The 27,079-nt window shown below is 46.9% G+C and overlaps 1 protein-coding gene across 1 annotated transcript in view; it reads right to left on the reverse strand.

Moving 5' to 3' along the window:
• si:ch211-26b3.4 (connector enhancer of kinase suppressor of ras 2) overlaps positions 1-27,079 on the reverse strand; it is a 370,819-nt gene that overhangs the window by 115,284 nt on the left and 228,456 nt on the right. The window contains exon 12 of the mRNA XM_055643472.1: positions 3,200-3,438. Within this exon, the coding sequence (XP_055499447.1) occupies positions 3,200-3,438 (239 nt within the window). The remainder of the gene's footprint in view (positions 1-3,199; positions 3,439-27,079) is intronic.

Genomic DNA, 27,079 nt, shown 5'->3' on the forward strand with positions numbered 1-27,079 from the left:
AAACAACACAGCTGTGAGAGCAGACAGCGGTGAGCACTAATTCGATCAGCTTTCAATTTGCTGCCACCATCCTTCATGGAAGAGCTCTCTTCCCCAATGAATCGATACATCAACCTGCATGACTTCAGCATGTCTGAGTGAGTCCAGAAGCCAATGTAGTCACTGGCGTGGAAGCAGCTAACCCCCAAGTGGCGTGATTCCAAAAATATCACTGAGCAATAGCTGGTGCTTGGGAGAAAAATATTGAACATTAAATTAAACAGCTGCATAGCAGCGAGATAAGTGATTGTCCTGGAAAAATACTAAATAAATCTGAATCATCCATCCAACCACAACCAGAGAGCGGTGCTGAACTACTATCTACCTCGTTGGTGACCCGCGGACTATCCTTGATCGAGCTTTACTGGCTTTAAACGTTATTCCCTTATCATGCATCTACTGTATACACTGTAAATGGTTCGATTGTAATCACGCATTGTCTTTCTGCTGACTGGTTAGCACGCAACAAAAGCTTTTCACTGTACCTCGGTACACGTGACAATAAACTAAACTGAAACTGAAATAGGGCAGCACAGTGGTGCAGCTGCAGCCAGGGAACCGGGTTTGATCCTGACCTCAGGTGCTGCCTTTGTGGAGTTTGCACGTTCGTCCTGTGACGGCGTGGGTTTTTTTTCCCGGTTTCTTCCCACATTCCAAGGGCGTGCCGGTTTGCAGGTTAATCGGCCCTGTGTAAAATTGCCCTTTGAGTGCCGGGAGAGTGGGTGAGAAAGCGGGGTCGCGGGGAACTGGCGTGAACCGATGGTTGGCGTGGATCCGGTGGGTCTGAGGGCCTGTGTCATTCAGTCAGTTCAATCGGCCAGGAGACGAGTGGAAATAGACCAGAAGTGACAGCAAGCCAGCAGAGGTGAAGCACCACATCAACTGCCAGTGACAGCAACAAACTCACAAGCTTTTTATAGAAGTACTGTATATAAATTGTGACATCTCCAATCTCTCTCCAGGATGCTGAGATCATGTCTCGGGCTCCAGCATGCCCTGGCCTGATCTACAGTACATTTCACTGCTTCTATTTCCATGCTGTTCCATCTTGTTTACTTTTCTTTCTCCGAACTCCTTCAGAATAAATTAGGCACAACGGAATGCAGTTGTGATATTGATCCCGCTTGACTTGAATCATTTAAAATCAATTAGTACCCAACAGTCAGGGAACATTTATGTGAACATGTGTTCTTCACAATCAGAATGCCGAGCTAACCTTGCTCAGCTTGCTCGATAAACATTCTCTGCTCTCAAAGAAGCTCTTGATGAACTACAACAATCCTGCAGAAACACAAAGGCTCAGAAAGGACTCGACCCGAAACGTCACCTGTCCATGTTCTCCACAGATGCTGCCTGACCCGCTGAGTTATGCCCCTCTCTCACTTAGGAAACCTGAACGGAAACCTCTGGAGACTTTGCGCCCCACCCAAGGTTTCCGTGCGGTTCCTGGAGGTTTTTGTCAGTCTCCCTAACTGCTTCCACTACCTGCAACCTCCGGCAACCACCTGCAACCTCCGGGAACCGCATGGAAACCTTGGGTGGGGCGCAAAGTCTCCAGAGGTTTCCGTTCAGGTTTCCTAAGTTGGACAGGGGCATTACTCCAGCACTCTGTGAAACGTCACCTATCCATGTTCTCCACAGATGCTGCCTGACCCGCTGAGTTACTCCAGCACTCTGTGAAACGTCACTTATCCATGTTCTCCACGGATGCTGCCTGACCCGCTGAGTTACTCCAGCACTCTGTGAAACGTCACCTATCCATGTTCTCCACAGATGCTGCCTGACCCTCTGAGTTACTCCAGCACTCTGTGAAACGTCACCTATCCATGTTCTCCACAGATGCTGCCTGACCCGCTGAGTTACTCCAGCACTCTGTGAAACGTCACCTATCCATGTTCTCCACAGATGCTGTCTGACCCGCTGAGTTATGATGCAGCAGCATCTATGTAGCTAAGGAAATAGGCAACTTTTCGGGCCGAAATCCTTCTGGAAATAGGCAACGTTTTGGGCCGAAACCCTTACGGGTTTCGGCCCGAAACGTTACCTATTTCCTTAGCTCCATAGATGCTGCCTGACCCGCTGAGTTACTCCAGCACTCTGTGAAACGTCACTTATCCATGTTCTCCAGAGATGCTGCCTGACCCGCTGAGTTACTCCAGCACTCTGTGTCCTGACAACAACTCTGCATTTATTGATCCTGAGATACGTTAAATATTAGTCATTGGCTTCTTTGGTAAATATTTGATTGAACACCAGAAAAAAAGAAGACACAGAGTGCTGGAGTAACTCAGCAGGTCAGGCAGCATCTGTGGAGAACATGGATAAGTGACGTTTCACAGAGTGCTGGAGTAACTCAGCGGGTCAGGCAGTATCTGTGGAGAACATGGATAGGTGACGTTTTGGCTCAGGATCCTTCTTCAGACCAAACTTGACCTCAAATGCCACCTATCCATCTCCTCCAGAGGTGCTGCTTTCCTGACCCGCTGAGTTACTCCAGCACTTTGTGTCTTTTTTTCGTAAACCAGCCGCCTGCAGTTCCTTGTTTCGACATGAACACCATGTTGTGGAGAGCATGGATTTCTGACTGCATCGTCAGCAGACTCTGACAAACGTTGAAAGCCATGAATGAACCAGATGAGTGCCGCAGAATACATCTTCACAGCTCAAACGCAACAAGTTAAAAGCAACAAGTTCGACTACAGAGCAGCCATCCAAATTACTGAAGGACTATTAAACGCCCAAGTTAAGATGCACTCGACGCCAATGACCCTTACAATGCTAACTGATTTCTATGAGGAAGAGACAATGAGACGATTTACACACACTTTATGCAGAAAGGGAAGTTAAGGCTGTGCTATCTTTTCCTTTGGGGCACTTCTAGTAGAGGGAGCAAAAGCATAAATTTGCCACTAATAGAAATAATGTCTGCTTTTTGAGTGCTAAATAACTTCCATTGGCATTCCGCACGCACTTGAAGTGCTTTTTTAAACCATCCTAGTCGACACTATTATCCTGGAAGATTACAGATAAATTACAGCAAGAACCGTCGACTGGGTTTGATAATGCGAGGTTAATGCGTTTTGCTCTTTATACATCACAGGTTAAATCTGAGCACGAGAAGCAAAGTGGAAGATAAAACAAAGAGAGTTTTATAACTTACGTGATAGAGAGGCACAGTGTTGCTTTCAGGCAGTGGGAAGTTCAAGATGTCTTGCGGGCTGGGCTCGAGCCTGACTGGGGCCGTGAGGACAGAGGGGCTGATGGGGTAGCTGGGACTCCCCTGGTTCTTTCTCCGGCGAGACCTCCTGCCCGTGTCCCTCTTGCTGTCTCTCTGGGTCATAGGGTCCTCTTGGATGATCAGAATCTTGTCGTCGCTCAGGTACTGCAGCAGTGGGTCCTCTGGGCCACAGGAGGAAAGCAGCAGAGAAAAAAGTGGCGAGTTTAATTTAGCAGTGAATGCAGCGAAAGGCACAAACTAAGCGAAAGAAAATGACTTCCTTTAACAGTTCAGGCAGGCGACCACAAGGCAACATCATCGCAGCCCATAGCCCGTGTGATGTGAGTTCTACACGCAGCCACCCAATCAGAACATATTCCACTACAGCTATAAATGGTTATTTTGGTGGCACTGGTGAAGTTGCAGCAGAAAAAACAGCGTGCAGTTTTAACTTCTGTCCCTGTTGCCCACGAGACAGAGCAACACGTGGTCACAGATAGTTGCGTTCTGTGTCGTAACTCTTTCCTGCAGAGAGCTCACACAACACCTACACGATCTATTTTCGGCAATGTCTTGACGGTAATGCTAACATAGTTATGCAATCATGAAAACACAGAGACAAAAGGCTGGAAATGCTCAGCAGGTCAGGCAGCATCTGCGGGAGGGGAAGGGAGGCAGCCACTGGGCATCATTCCCACCAAGGGCCCCTGAACCTGAAATATTAACTGTTTCTCTTTCCGCAGGTGCTGCCCAACCTGCTGAGTCTTTCCAGCATCTTCTGTATATAGAACATAGAACAGTACAGCACAGGAACAGGCCCTTTGGCCCACAATGTCTGTGTTGCAATTATGCCAAGACCAACGCACGTGATCCATATCATTGCCTGCGTACCCATGTGCCTTTCCATGACTCTCGTCAATGCCACTATCGTATCTACCTCCACCAGTAGCAAGTTTCAGCCACTCTCCCCGGAGTGCATGGAGTACCACAGCCCAGCACTGCACACAATACTCCCGATGTTCCCGATGTTGGGGGAGTCCAGAACCAGGGGCACAGTTTAAGAATAAGCAGTAAGCCATTTAGAACGGAGACGAGGAAACACTTTTTCTCACAGAGAGTGGTGAGTCTGTGGAATTCTCTGCCTGACAGTGGAGGGCGGTGGAGGCCGGTTCTCTGGATGCTTTCAAGAGAGAGCTAGATAGGGCTCTTAAAAATAGCGTAGTCAGGGGATATGAGGAGAAGGCAGGAACGGGGTACTGATTGGGGATGATCAGCCATGATCACATTGAATGGCGGTGCTGGTTCGAAGGGCCGAATGGCCTACTCCTGCACATATTGTCTATTGTCTAGTGCCTATTGACTGCAAATGTGGCCTAACCAACAGTCGAACAGTTGCATCGTGATGTCCTGGATCTTATTCATGGTGGCACAGCAGTAGAGTTGCTGCTGTACAGAACCAGGGACCCTGGTTCGATCATCACTATGGGTGCTGTTTGTACGGAGTTTGCACGTTCCCACTGCGGGTGCTCCGGTTTCCTCCCACAGCCCAAAGACGTGCAGGTTTGCAGGTTAATTGGGTAACAAAGGATGGTCGGCACTGACTCAGTGGGCCTGTTTCTATGCTTCATCTCTACGCTAAACTCAACTTCTCCTGGCCATCCAATGACCAAGACAGCACCAAAGCCTCTACGGCCTTTGACGGTTGAGGAATGTTTGGCACATCCTCTACAACTCTCACCAACTTCTACAGATGCACCAAAGGAAGTAGTTTATTAGGATGCATCACAGCCCAGTTTGGGAACAGCTCCATCCAAGACCGCAGCCCAGACCATCACACAAACCAACCTCCCTTCCATGGACTCCATCTACACCTCACGCTGCCTCGGCAAGGCCAGCAGCATCATCAAGGACCAGTCGCACCCTGGTCACTCCCTCATCTCCCCTCTCCCACTGGGCAACAGGCATAGAAGCGTGAAAAGGCACACCATCTTACTGCAAGCAGACAGCAGTCCTGAAGAAGGGTCTCGGCCCGAAACGTCACACATTCCTTCTCTCCAGAGATGCTGCTTCTCCCGCGGAGTTACTCCAGCATTTTGTGTCTACCTGCTATCAGACTAACTTTGATCGGACATTACCTTGTACCAATCATTCTCCTCTTGTCATGCATCTGTACACTGTCAATGGCTCGATTGTAATCATGTATTGTCTTCCCGCTGACTGGTTAGCGCGCGACAAACAAAATACACTCTACCTTGGTACACGTGACAATAAACTAAACTAAACTAAACCCAAACACACACAGAAAACTGGAAAGCTCGAACAGATAATTGCAGTACTTCTGTATTCTCTATTTGTAGCAGCTCTATAAGTTTGGTTTCCTCCTATAAGTGACAAATATCCCCTGGCTCTGGTCTGCAGCTGCCAGTTTTACAACCAACTAAGATAAAGTCTGCAGTAATTGATGGGACTGTAACCACCTTCAGAACTGTGCATTGGTCCCAGAGCTAATGGATGAAGCTGTGCGGAGCTCATGTACAGCTGCGGGTGTGGCATGTACTCTCAGCACTGCAGTCCCATGCATCTGGCAGCTCTATCACCATGCACTGTGAGCAACCAGCGATAACCTGTCCACATGTTGAGAATTATCACCCTGTTGCAAGCACTTGGCCAGCAGTCTGTTTGAGCTGTTATTAGGGGGGCACGGTGGTGCAGCGGTAGAGTTGCTGCCTCACAGCGCCAGAGACCCAGGTTCCACCCTGACCACGGGTGCTTGTCTGTATGGAGTTTGTGTCTTCTCCCCGTGACCTGTGCGGGGATCGCTGGTCGTGGCGGACTCCGTGGGCTGAAGGGCCTCTTTCTGCGCTGTATCTCGAACTAAAACTAAGCTAAATACTAGCGTGGTTGTTACTGCTCGTGAGTTAGCGAAAACATGGTCGCAAAGGATCATGTAGATTGCACAAGTGTTTTTAAAATAAAAGACACTTGATTTCTTTACGGCCCCTCATGCTTTCTCCACAGAATTCACACCATTAACCATCTCAAATGTTAGAAAAAGTGCCCAATCTTCATTGACAAAACTGGTCTATATAATGTCCCATATTTTCCAACTAACACTCACCTCTGCAACAGTAGGGACATTTGGGAGTCCTGCAGAAGCAGGTGTGAATGTTTAATTCCCGAACTCCTCACAGCTATTCATTTAGAGTTGCTACCTTACAGTGCCAGTGACCCAGGTTTGACCCTGACTACTGGTGCTGTCTGTACGGAGTTTGTACCTTCTCCCTGTGACCGTGTGGGTTTTCCCCCCCGAGTGCTCTGGCTTCCTCCCACATCCCAAAGATGTACAGGTTTGTCGGCTAATTGGCTTGGTAAAATTGTAAATTGTCCTTGGTGTGTGTAGGATAGTGTTAGTGTGCTGGGATCGCTGGGCGGTGCAGACTTGATGGGCAGAAGGGCCTGTTGCCGCGCGATTATCTTTAAACTAAACTAAAATTTCCTGTTTGCACTCTGTCCTCACTATGGAATTTGTCGGGAGCTTTTCATAATTCCTTTCCAGGTGTCCCACTGGAAAACCTGCCCTCTGCACCATCTACAATATTATTATTCAAGTGCTGGAGTATCTCAGCAGGCCAGGCAGTATGTCTGGAGAACATGGAGAGGTGATATGTTGGAGTATGTCACTTTCCACTAATAATCTTTGAATTTAAATGACAGGTTGGATTTCCTTCAAACCAAAGGCCTGCCGATTGCCTGCTTCTCCCTCTTGTGTGGCTCTGGGCAAAGTCTTGATCGAATGCTTGAAAGACACAGCACGGAAACAGGCCCTTCGGCCCACCTGGACCATGTTGTCCAGTGATGCTGCCTGACCCGCTGAGTTACTCCAGCATTCTGCGTCTGCAGTTCCTTGTATCCAGGTCCAGCACTTACAGTTTCTGTGATTATGTATTCAGCTAATTATCCGGCTATATTTGCAACCCTCGATACATTAGTCTGTTTGCATTCCGTTTTGTGCAGTCGGAGCTAGATTAAAAATAAAATCTTTAATAGGGAAAAGGATATTAATCAAATGCTCACCATATGGCCAGAGACTGCTGCTCATCTTGCAGCTTATCGGCCTAAATGAGCAATAAAATGCTTCAATCTCTCCTCCACTATGCAGGCAAGTTGATCAACAACCCTTCAGTCTAAACACCTCATAGAGATTTACGATATTCCCAGGTTTCTGCTAACCTTGCTCAAACCTTTGTTATTTTCTCTCCAGAATTGTTTAGTTTAGAGATACAGCGCAGAAACAGGCCCTTAGGTCCCTCGAGTCCACACCGACCAGCGATCCCCACGCATTAACGCTATTCCACACGCACTAGGGCCAATTAGCCTTCAAATTTGTCCGTCTTTAGAGTGTGGGAGGAAACCGGAGCACCCGGGGAAAACCCACGCAGGTCACGGGGAGAACGTGCAAACTCCGTGCAGACAGCACCCGTCGTCAGGATGGAACCCAGGTCTCTGGCGCTGTGAGGCAGCAACTCTACTGCTGGGCCACTGGGCCACCCACTACTCTCATCTATAATTCCAGTTAATGATTTACTCAGCTTCAATATCTATTTATGAGATAACATTCCACATTACACCATTCCACATTCCTTTTCACAAACTACTTTCCGCCCTTGCATTCCAGCCTCTGATACCAATGCTAGTTTATGCCACATTGGTATTAACTTAAAGGGACTAGCAATGATACAGATTAGCCTCTTGCTAATTTCAAATCGTTTTATTAAAAATGTTCTTGGCAATTACTGCTCCAGGGGTAGTTTTGCATGCTATCAAATCAGAGCAGATATTACAATACTTAAATCCAATCACCTCAAGGTGCAGCGGTAGAGTTGCTGCCTTACAGCGAATGCAGCGCCGGAGACCCGGGTCCAATCCCGACTAACGGGTGCTGTCTGTGCGGAGTTTGCATGTTCTCAACTAAACTCAAGTACACTAGGGTGGAGGGGGGGGCAGGAAGAAGGAAGGAAGAAGCGGTCCACAGCCCAGCTCTCCCTCAGCCCACTGTCTCCTCCTCTTCCTTTCTTCTTCCCACCCTCACATTAGTCTGAAGAAGGGTCTCGACCCGAAACGTCACCTATTTCCTTTTCTCCATAGATGCTGCCTCACTCGCTCAGTTTCTCCAGCATTTTTGTCTACCTTCGATTTTCCAGCATCTGCAGTTCCTTCATAAACAAAACTTTGTTCATTGTTGAGGCTTGTAGCAGACTACCCCACGAATGCCGGCCAGGGTATTCAAGTTGTCATTGACTGATGAAAGATTCATCTTGGAAACAGGCCCTATGCCCACCGAGTCCACGTCGACCATCCATCACCCATTCACACTACAGGTTCTATGTTATCCCACTTTCTCATCCACTCCCTGCTCACGAGGGGCAACTTACAGTTGGGGCAATTAACCTACAAACCCGCACGTCTTTGGGATGTGGGAGGAAACTGGAGCACCTGGAGGAAACCCACGTGGTCACAGAGAGAACGTGCAAACTCCACACAGACAGCAATCGAGGTCAGGATCGAACCAGAGTCTGTGGCGTTGTGAAGGCAGCACCTCTTGAGGGCCTGAGCTAGGAGGAGAGGTTGGGCAGGCTAGAACTTCAGTCTTTGGAGCGCAGGAGGAGGAGAGGTGATCCTATAGAGGAGCATAAAACCACAAGGGGAATACATTGGGCAAATGCACACAGTCTTTTACCCAGGGGAATCAAAAACAAGAGGACATAGGATTAAGGTGAGGGGGGCAAGATTTAATGTGGACCTGAGGGGCAACATTTTGACTCCTAAGGTGGTGGGTATATAGAACGAGCTGCCAGTGGAGGTAGTTGAGACTGGTACTATAGCAGTTTTTATAAGACATTTCGACATTTGTGGATAGGACAGGTTTAGAGGGATATGGGCCAAACTCGAGTGAATGGATTCACTTGGATGGGGTACCTTGGTCGGCATGGACAAGTTTGTGCTGCATGACTCTATCACTCTTTAAACAATATATACACACTCACAGGATATGTTCATAGTTTATAACTGATGGGAGCAGGATTAGGCCATTCGGCCCATCAAGTCTACTCCGCCATTCAATCATGGCTGATCTATCTCTCCCTCCAAACCCCGTTCCCCTGCCTTCTCCCCCTAACCCCCAGTGAGGAGTTCACTGTATTATTGTTCTGACAAAGGGCATTCCATTGACGTACAATGTTTGGTCTGACTCCCCCTTTGCAGATGCAGACTGACCTGCCACAACTCTGTGTACTTATGTTAGATTTCCAAAGCATTTCAAACGCTCTCCTGTGGGTTTAGCAAATTAAATGGAGGGAACATTTCTAACGTTTGATACTCATGAATTATTCCCAGTGTGAAAAATATCCTGGACGTTGTATTTGCAGTAAGAGGCATAAGTGAGTTACTAACGACTTCCTAAGCCATCATTATGGAGATTTCTCATGCTAAAATAACTATTGTATCATAATTCCCCCAGATATGTATCTCAAATATAATCAATATTTAAATGATGTATGTACATTGTTCGTGACCTTTTAGCTTCATTTTCTATTTAGCATTATTAAAATGTCAAATTTGAATTTATGAATTGTGCCTTTGTCTTCCTGGTTTGCTAACCATGTCTGAGTTTGATGAAGTACCTGCCCTGAAACGTCAACTATCCATGTGCTCCATAGATGCTGCCTGACCCGATGAGGGTCCATAGATGCTGCCTGACCTGCTGAGTTACTCCAGCACTTTGTGCTTATCTTCGGTATATAACCAGCATCTGCAGTTCCTTTCTACACATGCAAACATAAGAATCTTTCTACCATTCTACGTTTCCTTATCATTATCTGCATTTCACACCTCGCCCTTCCATATCTCTAGACTCTCTCTCCCCTGACTCTCAGCCTGAAGAAGGGTCTCGATTTTCAGTATAGGAGCAGGGAGGTTCTATTGCAGTTGTACAGGGTCTTGGTGAGACCACACCTGGAGTATTGCGTACAGTTTAGAAGATTGAGGGGGGATCTTATAGAAACGTACAAAATTCTTAAGGGGTTGGACAGGCTAGATGCAGGAAGATTGTTCCCGATGTTGGGGAAGTCCAGAACAAGGGGTCATAGTTTAAGGATAAGGGGGAAATCTTTTAGGACCGAGATGAGGAAAACTTTTTTCACACAGAGAGTGGTGAATCTGTGGAATTCTCTGCCACAGAAGGTAGTTGAGGCCAGTTCATTGCCTATATTTAAGAGGGAGTTAGATGTGGCCCTTGTGGCTAAAGGGATCAGGGGGTATGGAGAGAAGGCAGGTACGGGATACTGAGTTGGATGATCAGCCATGATCATATTGAATGGCGGTGCAGGCTCGAAGGGCCGAATGGCCCAGAGATGCTGCTTGTCCTGCTGAGTTACTATCCAGCATTTTGTGTCTATCTTTGGAGTAAACCAGCATCTGCAGTATTTTCTTATACAGTGCTAAAGAGTCAGTTTAGTCTACCTTCAAAATAGTTATAAGTTGTAAAGCCACTCCCTCTTCTCCCCTCTCCCATCGGGCAAAAGGTACAGAGGTGTGAAAACGCACATCTCCAGATTCAGGGACAGTTTCTTCCCAGCTGTTATCAGGCAACTGAATCATCCTACCACAACCAGAGAACAGTCCTAAACTACTATCTACCTCATTGGTGACCCTCGGACTATCTGTGATCAGACTTTACTGGACTTAGATATTGCACTAAAATATCTTGTTATCCCCTTTATCGTGTATCTGTACACTGTGGACGGCTCGATTGTAATCATGTGTTGTCTTCCCACTGACTGGTTAGCACGCAACAAAAGCTTTTGACTGTACCTCAGCACACGTGACAATAAACCAAACTAACTAACTAAGTTGTTCAACTGTGATTTATACATCCTTCCATGGAAACTTCCAGATCTGTGTTTGATTCCGTTTAAAGATACCGCATGCTAATAGCCCTGTCCCACGGTACAAGTTCATTCCAAGAGCTCTCCCGTGTTTAAAAAAACTTGTGGTAAGCACGGAGAATGAACGTAGCGGGTACGTCGGAGCTCGGGGACGTCTCTTAGCGGCTCGTAACGCTAACGGCAGGTACTCGGGAAGACTCGCTAATGGCAGGTAAGCACGGGAAGACTCGTGAAGATTTTTCAACATGTTGTAAAACGTCCACGAGAGCCCCGAGTACCGACGAGTGGCCATTACCGTAAATCTCCGAGTTCGAATCAGGGCAAACTCGGGAGAGCTGTTGGAATTAACTCGTACCGTGGGACTGTGTAAATTCTTCGAAAATGCTGGAGTAACTCAGTGGGACAGGCAGCATCTCGGAGGAGAAGGAATGCGTGATGTTTTGGGTCAAGACCATTGGTCAACAGCATCCTGGTCTGTGATTGAATGTCATCAGAAAAGGGGAACTCCACCCCACCCTGAGGAGGCATCTATTTTTGGCTGCTTTCTTCAAGTCGGCGACAGAACTGTGGGCCTCACCTACCCTGTAATCTGTGAACCAGGACATATAGCTCCCTCTCCGCACTGACCCCTTGCAAACACTAGCCATTTAAAATGATTACTACACCCTAAATCAGACGTTGTCATAGACAGCCATCCCACACTGTGTGGTACAGCTTCAGACCAGAACACTCCGCCACTCACTGCATCGTACAACAGTGGTCCTCCACGGAAACCAGCCCACATTATTGTGAAAGGAAACATTTGTACACGTTGGCTCCAACCTCCAAGTGTGTGTCTAGCCATTAAAGGGAACTAAAACCGGTTGTTTTGCTGGGAAACGACGTTACATTCAGAGTTATGAGTCAACGCTTGACCAAGAACGAGACACGGCCAGTGTGAGATTCTGCAGATGCGGCCAAGGACACGACTCAAAACATGACTGAAACATGGCTGCACAAACACTTTCTGGGCCCCGTTGCGCAAGATGATTCTGCACACGGTGGCAAGGAAGTGAGCGACCAACACAGTGCGTGAAAGCAGAGCAGAAATTGTTTTGTTGGAAAAAGAAATGTAATTTAAAAAAAATACATTGAAGCACAGCTCCTGGAAATTGTAAACTGAAATGTATTCACCACCTTGCAATGGACAGGAGGATAAAAACTGTTTATGCTTCAGGAACAAATCCGCAAGATATTGGAGGGAATTGTGGACACAGCCCAGATCATCACACAAACCAACCTCCCTTCCATTGACTCCATCTACACCTCACGCTGCCTCCGCAAGGCCAGCAGCATCATCAAGGACCAGTCGCACCCCGGCCACTCCCTCTTCTCCCCTCTCCCATCGGGCAATAGGAACAGAAGTGTGAATACGCACACCTCCAGATTCAGGGACTTTTTCTAATTCTTCCCAGTTGTTATCAGGCAACTGAACCATCCTACCACAACCAGAGAGCAGTGTTGATCTACTATCTACCTCATTGGTGACCCTCGGACCTTTGATTGGACTTTACTGGCTTTACCTTGCACTAAATGTTCCCAAAGGGCCTGTCCCACTTGGCCGTCATTTGCGCGACCTCCAAAAATGTGGTCGGCGCGTTGTGACGCACGGGTAGCGTGTGGGTAGCGCGGGACAGGCGCATGGAGAGGCGTGGAGGGGTGTGGAGTTGCTCGCGGTATCGCGCGGCGCTCCAGGATTTCGTGTTGCACGAAACCCTCGCGCACCACCTGTGTGACATATCGCGCACGCTCGTTGACGCATTGGCGTCGCACGCTGGCATCCTGACAGCTCACGTGTATCGCGTGGTGACACATGGTTACGTCACCGTGTGTAACCATGCGTCGCTGTGTGCCACAGGGTATTCTAATGATGTCACGCGCACCAGACGGCATGATGACGCGTGATTTGCGCGCAACGTCGCGTCGACCTATTTTACATATGACGCGTAAATGAGGCGTGAATGACGGCCAAGTGGGACAGGCCCTTTATCCTGTATCTGTACGATGCGAACGGCTCGATTGTAATCATGTCTTTCCGCTGACTGGATAGCACGCAACAAAAGCTTTGCACTGTACCTCAGTACACGTGATAATAAACTAAACAGAACTGAACAAATCGAAAACTATTAGATACCAAACACTGTTACAAATGGGCCTGTCCCACTTAGGTGATTTTTTAGGCAACTGCACACGACTAGTTTGTCGCCACGTGTTCGCCGGTTGTCGCCGTGAGTCGTCTCCTCAGCCGCGTAAAACTCGTAGCATCTTTCTGGTCGCCGCTAAATTTTCAACATGGTGGAAATTTTTCGGCGAATTTTGATGCCAATGAGCGTAGCTTGACTTCTCCTGACGGGATGACGGTTTTTCGGCGACCTGCTATGACTGTGACACTCGCTGGCAGTCGTGTAAAAAATCGCCAAGTGGGACAGGCCCGTAAACATCACTCACTGATCAGAGGATCTTCAAACTGAAATATTAAATCAGTTTCTCTTTCAACAGATGCTGTCTCTTCTGTTATGTATTTCCAGCACACTACGCACTACCGTATACCCACATGATTGTGTGGCCAAATTCTGCTCAGACTCCATTTACTCATTCGTAGATGACACCAGATCATAAATGATGAGACAGTGTACAGAAAGGAATGACAGAGCCTGGTGTGAAGGCAACAATCTTTCCCTCAGGGTCAGCAAAAGAAACAAGCTGCTCATTGACTCACTTTCATTAAAGTGGTCACTAAACTGTCCATGGGCACAAAATGTTGAAGTAACTCAGCGGGTCAGGCAGCGTCTCTGGAGAAAAGGAATAGGTGACGTTTCAGGTCGAGACCCTTCTTCGGACCGAGTTTGAAGATCCTCAACCCAAAATGTCAGCCATGATTCTCAGTCTTAAGAAGTGTTGACCCAAAATGTCACCTGTTCCTTTTCTCCGGAGATGCTGCCTGAGTTATTCTACTATTTTGTCAAGTCAAGTCAAGTCATTTTTATTTCTATAGCACATTTACAAAACAACTCTCGCTGACCAAAGTGCTTTACATTGGTGGAGGTACTAACGTTATACAACATTGGTTCATAGATTAAGTACATACATAAATACCTACATATAGCCCTCACTCAGAGGACGTCAAGAAAGGCTTGAGTTGTAAGTCTCGACATAAAAGAGTCGATGGAGGGGGCAGTTCTGATGGGAAGGGGGATGCTGTTCCACAGTCTAGGAGCTGCAACCGCAAAGGTGCGGTCGCCCCTGAGCTTATGCCTAGACCGCGGGATGTTCAGCAACCCCGAGTCGGCCGATCTGAGGGACCTGGAGGTGGTGTGGTGGGTGAGAAGACTTTTGATGTAGGTGGGTGCAAGCACATTAAGGGCTTTGTAAACATAAAGAAGGATCTTGAAATGTATACGGAACCGCACAGGGAGCCAGTGGAGAGAGGCCAGGATCAGGGTGATGTGGTCCCTTTTTCAGGAGCCCGTCAGGAGTGTCGCTGCGGCGTTTTGGACCAGTTGCAGGTGGGACAGGGAAGATTGGCTGATGCCAGTGTAAAGAGAGTTGCAGTAATCTAGACGGGAGGAGATACATGTGTGGATGATCTTTTCGAGGTCATCAAACTGGAGGAATTGTTTTATTTTAGCTATCGTCCGAAGCTGGAAGAGGCTAGCTTTTACCACGGCATTGACATGTTTGTCGAATTTCAATGCCGAGTCAAACATGTGTCTATCTTTGGTGTAAAAGAGCATCACTAAACTGGCCAGTCTGTTATTATCAATTGTCTGCGTGCTTTATTCCACCGTAGCTTGCTTGCTTGCTTCAGCTGTTTACTGCTTGCTCAGCCAAACATCAATTTATCAAAGCTATCGTGCGAGACTACTCATGGCAAATTTCAGCGACTAGTCCCTGGTGAAATAACTCTGCAAAGTCTAACAAAGGTTTGATGAGTTTTCAAACACGTTCGGTAAAAGGGAACAGGAAAGAAAGGGATAAACAAGTTAACAATTTGTAAACAAATTGCCAACAAGTAACCCTTGCTTTCCCTCTCTCCATCCCTCCCCCTTCCCAGTTCTCCCACTATTCCGTCCCCGATTACATTTTATCTCTCGTTTGCTTCGATGTCACCTTCCCCTAGCTACCAATGATCTATTCTACATTTTCTTTCAACTGCATCTCTTTTGATCTCTCATTTTCACACCTTACCATTCCTTGTCTCTGCGTCTCCCTCTCTCCTGACTCTCAGTCTGAAGAAGGGTCTCGACCCGAAACGTCACCCATTCCTTCTCTTCAAAGATGCTGCCTGTCCCGCTGAGTTACTCCAGCCATTTGTGTCTATCTTCGGTTTAAACCAGCATCTGCAGTTCCTTCCGAACAACTTAATGTGTTATTTCATAGTAATGGGTAGGGTTTAAAGGTATTTTGGGCTGCACTAAGACCTTTGGGTTATTTTTGCACACTGTTGCAACTATTAATTTAATGACGTCTGTGTATTATATATATTATCTCTATATATTATGTTTACAGGCCTGTTATGCTGCTGCAAGGGTGAAATTCATTGTTCTCGTGTTGGCACACATGACAATTGTCCCACTTGGGCGATTTTTCAGCAGACTGCCGGCGACTGTCAGAGTGGAACACACACACCCACACACACACACACACACACACACACACACACACACACACACACACACACACACACACACACACACACACACACACACACACACCACACACACACACACACACACACCCCACACACACACACACACACACACACACACACACACACACACACACACACACACACACACACACACACACACACACACACACACACACACACACACACACACACACACACACACACACACACACACACACACATCGCTTCCTTCATCAACCTGTTATGCAGGCGGGGGACAGGGCAAGTGGGGGGGAGCGCTGTCTGAGTGAAATTCACACGGTGCAAAGCCAATGTGATACAGACACACACCGCGATGAACAGGTAGGTTGGTTAGTGTACGGTAAGTTCTTTAAAAGAGGGGGGAGGGGAGGGGGCAGAGGGGGGGAGGGGTGGATGGGGGGGGGGGAAGGGGTGGATGGGGAGAAGGGGGGCGATGGGGAGAAGGAGGGAGATGGGTTTGAAACACCATTTAAGAAGCCAGAGATACACGGCTGTGAAGCTCGACGGACATTTAACATTCCCGGTCGGTTATCCTTGGTTCTGAAAACTACTGCTTACGTTTTTTTTTTTCCCCAAAGAGCCAATGAAATTCACCGGTCAGCACCGGCTACAACCTACGAGAACCTACGAGAACCTTCGACCTCCTGGCGACCCACCTACGGCTCGAGAATTCTCGCTACTCTCCATGGCGGCTTCATTCTGGTCGCCGCTAATTTTTCATAATGAGGCCGCGACTAGTTCCCCGAATGCGGGAACTCCTCACGACCATGAAGGCGACTCCCCGGCAACCACCCGCGACCATTTAGTCTCCTGCAGTTGCCTAAAAAGTCACCTAAGTGGGACAGGTCCACAAGCCATTCTTTACTCTTGACCCAATTGACACAATATTTTACAGCCAACCTGGAAAATCGCATGTTAAATGGGGACAGCAGTAAGGATGTACAGGCTATCCTTGACTTGCGTAAGGGTGACGTACCGAGATGAGAAGAACTTTTTTCACACAGAGAGTGGTGAATCTCTGGAACTCTCTGCCGCAGAGGGTAGTCGAGGCCAGTTCATTGGCTATATTTAAGAGGGAGTTAGATGTGGCCCTTGTGGCTAAGGAGATCAGAGGGTATGGAGAGAAGGCAGGTACGGGATACTGAGTTGGATGATCAGCCATGATCATATTGAATGGCGGTGCAGGCTCGAAGGGCCGAATGGCCTACTCCTACACCTAATTTCTATGTTTCTATGTTTCTATGTACCGTGGACTAAGAATAAGGGGTAAGCCATTGAGAACGGAGATAAGGAAACACTTTTTCACACAGAGAGATGTGAGTCTGTGGAATTCTCTGCCTCAGAGGGCGGTGGAGGGCGGTTCTCTGGATGCTTTCGTGATGCAGCGTGATTCGTCGTGAGGCGGCCGTGACCCGGCGTGATGTCGTATGATGCGCGGTGTTTTTTCAAGTGTCACAACATTTTTCTTGTCGCCGCTGGATTTTGAAATGTTCAAAATCTTTTGGCGACACTGATATGACGCTGGCAGTCGTTGAAAAAAATCGCCAAGTGGGACAGGCCCTTTAGAGACAAAGGTGGTTAATGAATGCCTTTGAGAGTGAGGGAGTGAACCAGTCCCATCGCCCTGAAGTGGATGAGCACTTTTATAATAAGATCATAAAAGTACTGATGAAAGACAGGGAGGAAGAGAGGAGGGAGTGGGGTAGAGATGTGACGGAGGTGTAACAGCTGATTGGGCTGTTGTGCGGTACAATTCTCTGCTTCCATTAGATAAGGATTAAAAACACAAGCGACTGCAAGGGGAAGGCGAATCTCAACAATCAGCTGGTTGGAGAAATATCCTCAAAACTTCACTCTAATTCAAGTGCAAAAGAACCAAACAGACAGCCATTAAAGGCAGATATAATGTGTCGGAAGGAACTGCAGATGCTGGTTTACACCGAAGATAGACACAAAGTGCTGGAGTAACTCAGCGGGACCGGCAGCATCTCGGGAGAGAAGGAATGGGTGACATTTCGGGTTGGAATGTTCTTCAGTCGTCCAAGATTTCTTCAAAACTTTCTTATTGTTTAAGAATAAGGAGTACGCCATTTAGAACGGAGACGAGGAAACACTTTTTCTCACAGGGAGTGGTGAGTCTGGGGAATTTTCTACCTCAGAGGGCGGTGGAGGCAGGTTCTCTGGGATACTTTCAAGAGAGAGCTAGATAGGGCTCTTAAAAATAGCGGAGTCAGGGGATATGGGGAGAAGGCAGGAACGGGGTACTGATTGGGGATGATCAGCCATGATCACATTGAATGGCGGTGCTGGCTCGAAGGGCCGAATGGCCTACTCCTGCACCTATTGTCTATCGTCTATTGTCTATTATACAGCCTTCTTGAATTACATAACTCTGGGCATGGTGGTATTCAGTAAGAATATGCGCTGGAGTTCCAGATTACTCTCAGGATTTCAAATAACCAATCTACTTTTGTCGCAGGGAATTGGTGTCAAATTTGAAAAGTAACTTTTAACTCAATGCTGCCTTGTTTCTTTGCTCGGACCCGAAACGTCACCTATTCCTTCTCTCCGGAGATGCTGCCTGTCCCGCTGAGTTACGCCAACATTTTGTGTCTATCCTCAAAGCAGAGATAAACTGGGACGAAGACGTGATCTGGGGGTAAATGTAAAGTGCTGGAGGAACTCAGCAAGTCAGGTAGCCATGGAAGAAATGGACAGGCGACGTTTTGGGTCGGGACCCTTCCTTAGACCTGAAATGCCGCCTGTCCGGTCCCGCCACGGATGCTGCCCGACCCCCTGTGTTTTTCCAGCACTTTGTGCTTGTTCAACATCCTGCAGTCTCTCGGGTCTATGAGTATAGAAGTTGGGATGTAATGTTAAAATTGTACAAGGCATTGGTGAGGCCAATTCTGGAGTATGGTGTACAATTTTGGTCGCATAATTATAGGAAGGATGTAAACAAAATAGAGAGAGTACAGAGGAGATTTACTAGAATGTTGCCTGGGTTTCAGCAACTAAGTTACAGAGAAAGGTTGAACAAGTTAGGGCTTTATTCTTTGGAGCGCAGAAGGTTAAGGGGGGACTTGATAGAGGTCTTTAAAATGATGAGAGGGATAGACAGAGTTGACGTGGATAAGCCTTTCCCACTGAGAGTAGGGAAGATTCAAACAAGGGGACATGACTTGAGAATTAAGGGACAGAAGTTTAGATGTAACATGAGGGGGAACTTCTTTACTCAGAGAGTGGTGGCTGTGTGGAACGAGCTTCCAGTGAAGGTGGTGGAGGCAGGTTCGTTTTTATAATTTAAAAATAAATTGGATAGTTATATGGACGTTATATATACATTATATGAACCTCCTAGATTTATTTTGGAGGTGGGGGCTTTGAAAGAAGGCAACATCGTTCTGTCAGATCAGGAACATATATTCCAAATTAGAGATAAATAAAGATATATCTTGGAGCACCGGAGTGCTGTGAACTGTGGAAAATGAAGCCAATTAAACATATTTCAGAAAAAAAGAATTGAAGAAGGCTGCTGGCAACAGCTTCAGGGAAAAGAAAAAAATATATAAATCAATGAACAGAAAAAGCACAAAGCTTTGAAATTAAAAACAGAAAGGAAAGGATGGCGCACACATTAAAAAAAGTAATTATTGATTACGCCTGGGTTAATTGATTATTTTATTTAATTTCTACTTAATTTAATATTATTTACATATTTATTATTCTACTTAATTTATTATTATTTTATTTTCTATTTCAGCTGTATAGGGCTCTGGTGAGACCACATCTGGAGTATTGTGTACAGTTTTGGTCTCCTAATTTGCGGAAGGACATCCTTGTGATTGAGGCAGTGCAGCGTAGGTTCACGAGATTGATCCCTGGGATGGCGGGACTGTCATATGAGGAAAGATTGAAAAGACTAGGCTTGTATTCACTTCGGGCCAGCACCGCCATTCAATGTGATCATGGCTGACCATCCCCAATCAGTACCCCGTTCCTGCCTTCTCCCCATATCCCCTGACTCCGCTATTTTTAAGAGCCCTATCTAGCTCTCTCTTGAAAGCATCCTGAGAACCGGCCTCCACCACCCTCTGAGGCAGAGAATTCCACAGACTCACCACTCTCTGTGAGAAAAAGTGTTTCCTCGTCTCCGTTCTAAAAGGCTTACTCCTTATTCTTAAACTGTGTGTGGCCCCTGGTTCTGGACTCCCCCAACATCGGGAACATGTTTCCTGCCTCTAGCGTGTCCAAGCCCTTAACAATCTTATATGTTTCAATGAGATCCCCTCTCATCCTTCGAAACTCCAGAGTGTATAAGCCCAGCCGCTCCATTCTCTCAGCATATGACAGTCCCGCCATCCCGGGAATTAACCTTGTAAACCTACGCTGCACTCCCTCAATAACAAGAATGTTCTTCCTCAAATTAGGGGACCAAAACTGCACACAATACTCCAGGTGTGGTCTCACTAGGGCTCTGTACAGCTGTACTAGGACTCTGTACCTCTTTGCTCCTATATTCGATACCTTTTGTTATAAAGGCCAACACTTTCTTCACTGCCTGCTGTACCTGCATGCTTACTTTCATAGACTGATGTACAAGAACCCCCAGATCCCATTGTACTTTCCCTTTTCCCAACATGACGCCATTTAGATAGTAATCTGCCTTCCAGTTTTTGCTACCAAAGTGGATAACCTCACATTTATCCGCATTAAACTTCATCTGCCATGCATCTGCCCACTCCCCCAACCTGTCCAAGTCACCCTGTATTCTCATAGCATCCTCCTCACAGTTCACACTGACACCCAGCTTTGTGTCATCTGCAAATTTGCTAATGTTACTTTGAAACCCTTCATCCAAATCATTGATGTATATTGTAAATGATGTACATTGATGTATAATACACGTTGTTTTGCCTCATTGGTGCAGGCAGGCACAGGAACTGCAGCCGCTGATTTACACGAGAAGATAACAAGTGCTGGAGTAACTCAGCGGGTCAGGCAGCAGTACTGAAGATCACGGGATTAAAGAACTACCCCGACCCCGAAACGTCACCGACCCACGTCCTCCAGAGATGCTGCCTTACCTGCTCAGCCACTCCAGCACCTTGTGTTTATATTTATATATGTGGGGTTTAAGTGCAAGATGAAACATATATCATTTATCAGCCAAACATCGACACAAAATACTGGCGTAACTCAGCGGCTCAGACATCATCTGGGGAGAAAAAGTGCATTTGTCTTTGCAGGGGGGGCCCCTTCTTCAGACTGAAAGTAGAGGTGGGAGGGGGGCGTTAAATTGGAGACGGGGAAAGGCCAGAACAAATCAGGGCCGGCAACAGTTGACCTCAGGAAGGGGTGGAGCCCACAATGGTCCATTGTTGGCTGGGGAAGGTGTGATAACAAGATGGATACAAGGACGTGAACAATGGAACAGGTAGGAGGACTAGGGTGGGGGAAGGGTGGGGGGGGGGGGGGGGGGGAGGGGGGGAAAGAGAGGGAACGCAGGAGTCTGAAGAAGGGTCTCGACCCGCAATCGTCACCCATTCCTTCCATCCAGAGATGCTGCCTGTCCCGCTGAGTTACTCCAGCATTTTGTGTCTGCCTTTGGTGTAAACCAGCATCTGCAGTTCCTTCCTACACATGATATATCAGCAATCAGTCCACGTTGTGGCCAGGCGTTGATTGCTGCTGCTGCTGCTGCTGCTGCCACAAAACCATTGGCAATTAAATATTGCAAGTGGTGAGCGGTGAGGAGTGGAATCATTGGATTAACGATCCCCTTCAGGTAGCGAGCTGTTGGCACAGTCTGCACTTGGGCCACTGACAACATCAAGTGCTGCAAAAAGATTCAACTGTGCCGCCAACTGCGTGAGTACTTTCTAAACTGTCAAGAGGCGAGATCATCACAGTCGGATCTGCAGAGAGGAGACCTTTCTCACATCCTGCATTGTCCCATCCCCAATCATCTTCAGCTTTTCCCATTGCTCACTGAAATAACACAATCTGGTGACGAGCTCAAATGTACATTCCGAGCGGCGAGGTTTGAAGGAGGATTAGCGCTGAATCTTTCAACGCAATAACATTATTTCCAGGGCGCTGGCAGGGCTTCAGTGTGCTCTGATGCAGCCGCTCTGTGTACGTGAATTAATTTGCGGCAGGTTTGCCTGCTGGAGCTCAACAAATACTTACGGCGGGACAAATATCGATCACTCCAACTTCGAGGAACCCTTACACCCCCCTCTCTCCGTCCCCATCCCCCACCCCCCCCCACCATAGCAGTTGTACTTGCTCCACTAAGTCCTGCTGAGTTTCACAGTTTGTATCACTCGTTATCACAACCAACAACAGACCATTGTGGGCTCAACCTTTCGTTGATCATCGTTGCTGGCTTTGATTTGTCCTTTCACCTACTTTGTATTAATTCGTTCAACGTTCCTTTCCTTATCTATCGTTTCCCCTCTTCCCTGACTCTCGATCTGAGGAAGGGTCTCAACTCCGAAACGTCACCCATCCTTTTCCTCTTCGGAATAAACCCGCACCTGTAATTCCATTCTACACATTAAAGAGTGAAGGTTTGACCCTGTTGCTGGAATGCACGAGAGGGCAAGTTGTTCTGAGAGGCATCAGCGTTGTCATTCTTGGGATTGCATTTTCCCCACAATTTGGATTTGAACCCAATGCAAAAACGCAAAACACTTTAGAGACTCAGAAAGTCAGCCAGCATTTGCAGAAGGAGAAAAAAAACAATAATGTTTCTGGCAAAGAAAAGATACAAAGTGCTGGAGTAACTCAGCGGGTCAGGCAGCGTCTCTGGAGAACGTGGATAGGGAACGTTTTGGGTCAGGACCCTTGTGTAGACTGTAGACAAAAGTGCTGGAGAAACTCAGCAGGTGCGGCAGCATCTATGGAGTGAAGGAAATAGGCAACGTTTCGGGCCAAAACCCTTCCTTCGCTCCATTGATGCTGCTGCACCCGCTGAGTTTCTCCAGCACTTTTGTCTACCTTTGATTTTCCAACATCTGCAGCTCCTTCTTAAACACCCTTCTGTAGACTGTTTAGTTTAGTTCAGAGGGAGAGGCCTCACGCAAACCGTAAGAAAAGCACATCATTCGGTTTAGGTAGCTTACAGCCCAGTGACCTAATGCAACATTCTTGCCATAGAGGGAGTACAGAGAAGGTTCACCAGACTGATTCCTGGGATGTCAGGACTTTCATATGAAGAAAGACTGGATAGACTCGGCTTGTACACGCTAGAATTTAGAAGATTGACGGGGGATCTTATAGAAACTTACAAAATTCTTAAGGGGTTGGACAGGCTAGAAGCAGGAAGATTGTTCCCGATGTTGGGGAAGTCCAGAACAAGGGGTCATAGTTTAAGGATAAGGGGGAAATCTTTTAGGACCGAGATGAGGAAAACATTTTTCACACAGAGAGTGGTGAATCTCTGGAACTCTCTGCCACAGAAGGTAGTTGAGGCCAGTTCATTGGCTATATTTAAGAGGGAGTTAGACGTGGCCCTTGTGGCTAAAGGGATCAGGGGGTATGGAGAGAAGGCAGGAACAGGATACTGAGTTGGATGATCAGCCATGATCATATTGAATGGCGGTGCAGGCTCGAAGGGCCGAATGGCCTACTCCTGCACCTATTTTCTATGTTTCAGTTTCTATGTAACATCCGTGCTGCATGAATATTGAATTCTCCAATGTCAGGTAAACTTCTCCCCTACATCTCATCGTCTACACCTCCCCTGCACATCGTTCTACCCCGTACACCAAGATTGTGGCACGTTGGCGCAGCGGTAGAGTTGCTGCCTCACAGCGCCAGAGACCCGGGTTCGATCTTGACTACGTGTGCTGTCTGTACGGAGTTTGTGGGTTTTCTCCAGGAGCTCTGGTTTCAAAGACATGCAGGTTTGTAGGTTAAGTACTTTCCAGATTATCGGACAGTGGGAAAAAGAGTTACGGGCCTGTCCCACTTGGCGATTTTTTTAGGCAACTGCCGGCGACGGTCATAGTCGTAGCAGGTCGCTGAAAAACCAGCGACAACCTACGTGATCCTGGCGACAACCTACATCAGGGAAAGTCAAGCTACGCTCATTAGCGTTAAACACACGGTTGCCAAAATTTGCAACATGTTGAAAATTTAGCGGCGACCAGAAAGACGCGACGCTTTTTGCGCGGCTGAGGAGACGGCTCCCGGAGACCGCCGGCGAACACGTGGTGACAAACTAGTCGCCTGTAGTAGCCTAAAAAATCACCTAAGTGGGACAGGTCCATTAGATAGAGCAATGGAATAGAAAGCAAGAACATTATCCAGGGATAGATCTCAAAATACATTTATTAGATCTTGTGCTTTTATTAACACAAATGACCTTAGACACCATTAATAGATTTTGACCATTTATTATGGGTATGCATGTAATTTATCCTTTGGTGAATATTATTAATATTTATTAAGCAAATGAGTTGTGATCACAAGGAGAGGGGATATGAATTTAGGATGATCAATCTTCACGCGAGGCAAGGGAGAAGTAGGTCTTTTTTTCTCTTTGGGTTAATTGAAGTGTATAAAGCAGTCCTTTATGAGGTGTCAGAGTTGTTCCTGCAGCTCTTTCCAAAAGATGCTGGATGATAAAATGATGCGATGAATGATGGAAATGATAATGGTTTTCAAGTTCAGAGAGCTAAATAACTTATTGAAGAGCAATGTAGTATTCTGTTAGAACTTGTTAATAGCGTTAACACTTTTGGCTTTGGGGGATGGTTTTAAATAATTCAGACTGTAAGATGTTTTAACCCAAGTTAAATATAGGCCTTGGCGGTTTGGTTAGATGGCACATGGGATGTAATGGACCTGTACTTGGAAAGGGAACTGTCCTATTTTCCGTGACTAGGTCCTTAGATTAAATTGTTTAAGAAGGAACTGCAGATGCTGGAAAATCGAAGGTAGACAAAAATGCTGGGGAAACTCAGCGGGTGAGGCAGCATCTATGGAGCGAAGGAAATAGGCGGCGTTTCGGGTCGAGACTCTTCTTCAGACTGATGTGAGGGTTTGGGGTGGAGGGGGGGGGCAGGAAGAAGAAAGGAAGAGGCGGAGAGTGAGCCGAGGGACAGCTGGGAAGGGGAGGAGAAAGCAGGGACTACCTGAAATTGGAGAAGTCAATGTTTATACCGCTGGGGTGTAAATTGCCCAAGCGAAATATGAGGTGCCCCAGCAGTGTGAACATTGAACAAGTGGGAGCATGACTGCCAGGTTTATTAAAGTTTAAACAGTCAAGAACTAATCAATCTGAACAAAACTTGCTAGTGCAAGCCGCGGGACAATGGTGAGTAAACTAGAAACGAGACCAAACGCAGTTGGGGGAGGGTTGCCGTGCATCTGTAGTTGCCTAAAACATCACCCAACTGGGACAGGCCCATTACAGTCACCAGTTTAAAAGATTTTGCAAACACATAACTGGTTTACAACATGATGCAAAATAAATTAATCTCATCTGCATGCACATGTTCCCGATCCACTCCATTACTGCATATCTCTGTGACACTCTAAAAGCTTTTGACATTATTTTAGACTTCACCGATACAAGGGCGGAACCAGGCCGCTCGGCCCATTGAGTCCACGTCGACCAGCGATCACCCTGTACAGTAGCACTATCCTACACACTAGGGACAATTGGGCAATTAACCTACAAACCTAAAAACCTGCACGTCTTTGGAGTGTGGGAGCAAACCTGAGTGCCCGGAGAAAACCCACGTGGTCATAGGGAGAACGTACAAACTCCATACAGACATAAGCCATATTCAGGATAATACCCAGGTCTCTGCCACTGTCAGGCAGCAACTCTACCACTGCGACACCTCTCCGTATACATCACTGTCGTATAGAAACATAGAAACATAGAAATTAGGTGCAGGAGTAGGCCATTCGGCCCTTCGAGCCTGCACCGCCATTCAATATGATCATGGCTGATCATCCAACTCAGTATCCCGTACCTGCCTTCTCTCCATACCCTCTGATCCCCTTAGCCACAAGGGCCACATCTAACTCCCTCTTAAATATAGCCAATGAACTGGCCTCGACTACCCTCTGTGGCAGAGAGTTCCAGAGATTCACCACTCTGTGTGAAAAAAGTTCTTCTCATCTCGGTTTTAAAGGATTTCCCCCTTATCCTTAAGCTGTGACCCCTTGTCCTGGACTTCCCCAACATCGGGAGCAATCTTCCTGCATCTAGCCTGTCCAACCCCTTAAGAATTTTGTAAGTTTCTATAAGATCCCCTTTCAATCTTCCTAAATTCTAGAGAGTATAAACCAAGTCTATCCAGTCTTTCTTCATAAGACAGTCCTGACATCCCAGGAATCAGTCTGGTGAACCGTCTCTGCACTCCCTCTATGGCAATAATGTCCTTCCTCAGATTTGGAGACCAAAACTGTACGCAATACTCCAGGTGTGGGTCTCACCAAGACCCTGTACAACTGCAGTAGAACCTCCCTGCTCCTATACTCAAATCCTTTTGCTATGAATGCTAACATACCACTCGCTTTCTTCACTGCCTGCTGCACCTGCATGCCTACTTTCAATGACTGGTGTACCATGACACCCAGGTCTCGCTGCATCTCCCCTTTTCCTAGTCGGCCACCATTTAGATAATAGTCTGCTTTCTTGTTTTTGCCACCAAAATGGATAACCTCACATTTATTTATATCTGCCTCCCAACACGTTCCAGGCACCCACCACTCTCTGAGAAAGAAAACTCTACTGCAGCGCCACTCTGTAGTGTTTTGTAAAACTAATCTTGCTTTTTCATGCAGTGGCCATATGTAAGGCCACACTCAGTCAGCTTGCTGTCCCCCGATAGGTTGTGACATTCACCAAAAGCCACTTTGGTGACATGGAAATGTATGGGGAAAAAAAACCTTTTGGAGAGCGATTTGGGAAAAGGAGTGCTATTAATATCAGAACTAAGCAAATAATGCGATTTTTACCCAGACTGGATTACTGAGGTAGGAATTTGTGACACAAAATGTCACAATTGATGAGAGGGGATTATTGAAGCAGAAATCAACTTAATTCTTCGAGCAAGAAGCAAGAATGTCAGAGAAGTAACAAATAATTAGTGCACGCTGATGTCGATGGCCTCGAAATTAAGTTAAATGATGGCGTAAGCA

This window comes from Leucoraja erinacea, chromosome 12, assembly GCF_028641065.1.
Source record: "Leucoraja erinacea ecotype New England chromosome 12, Leri_hhj_1, whole genome shotgun sequence".
Lineage (NCBI taxonomy): Eukaryota > Metazoa > Chordata > Chondrichthyes > Rajiformes > Rajidae > Leucoraja > Leucoraja erinaceus.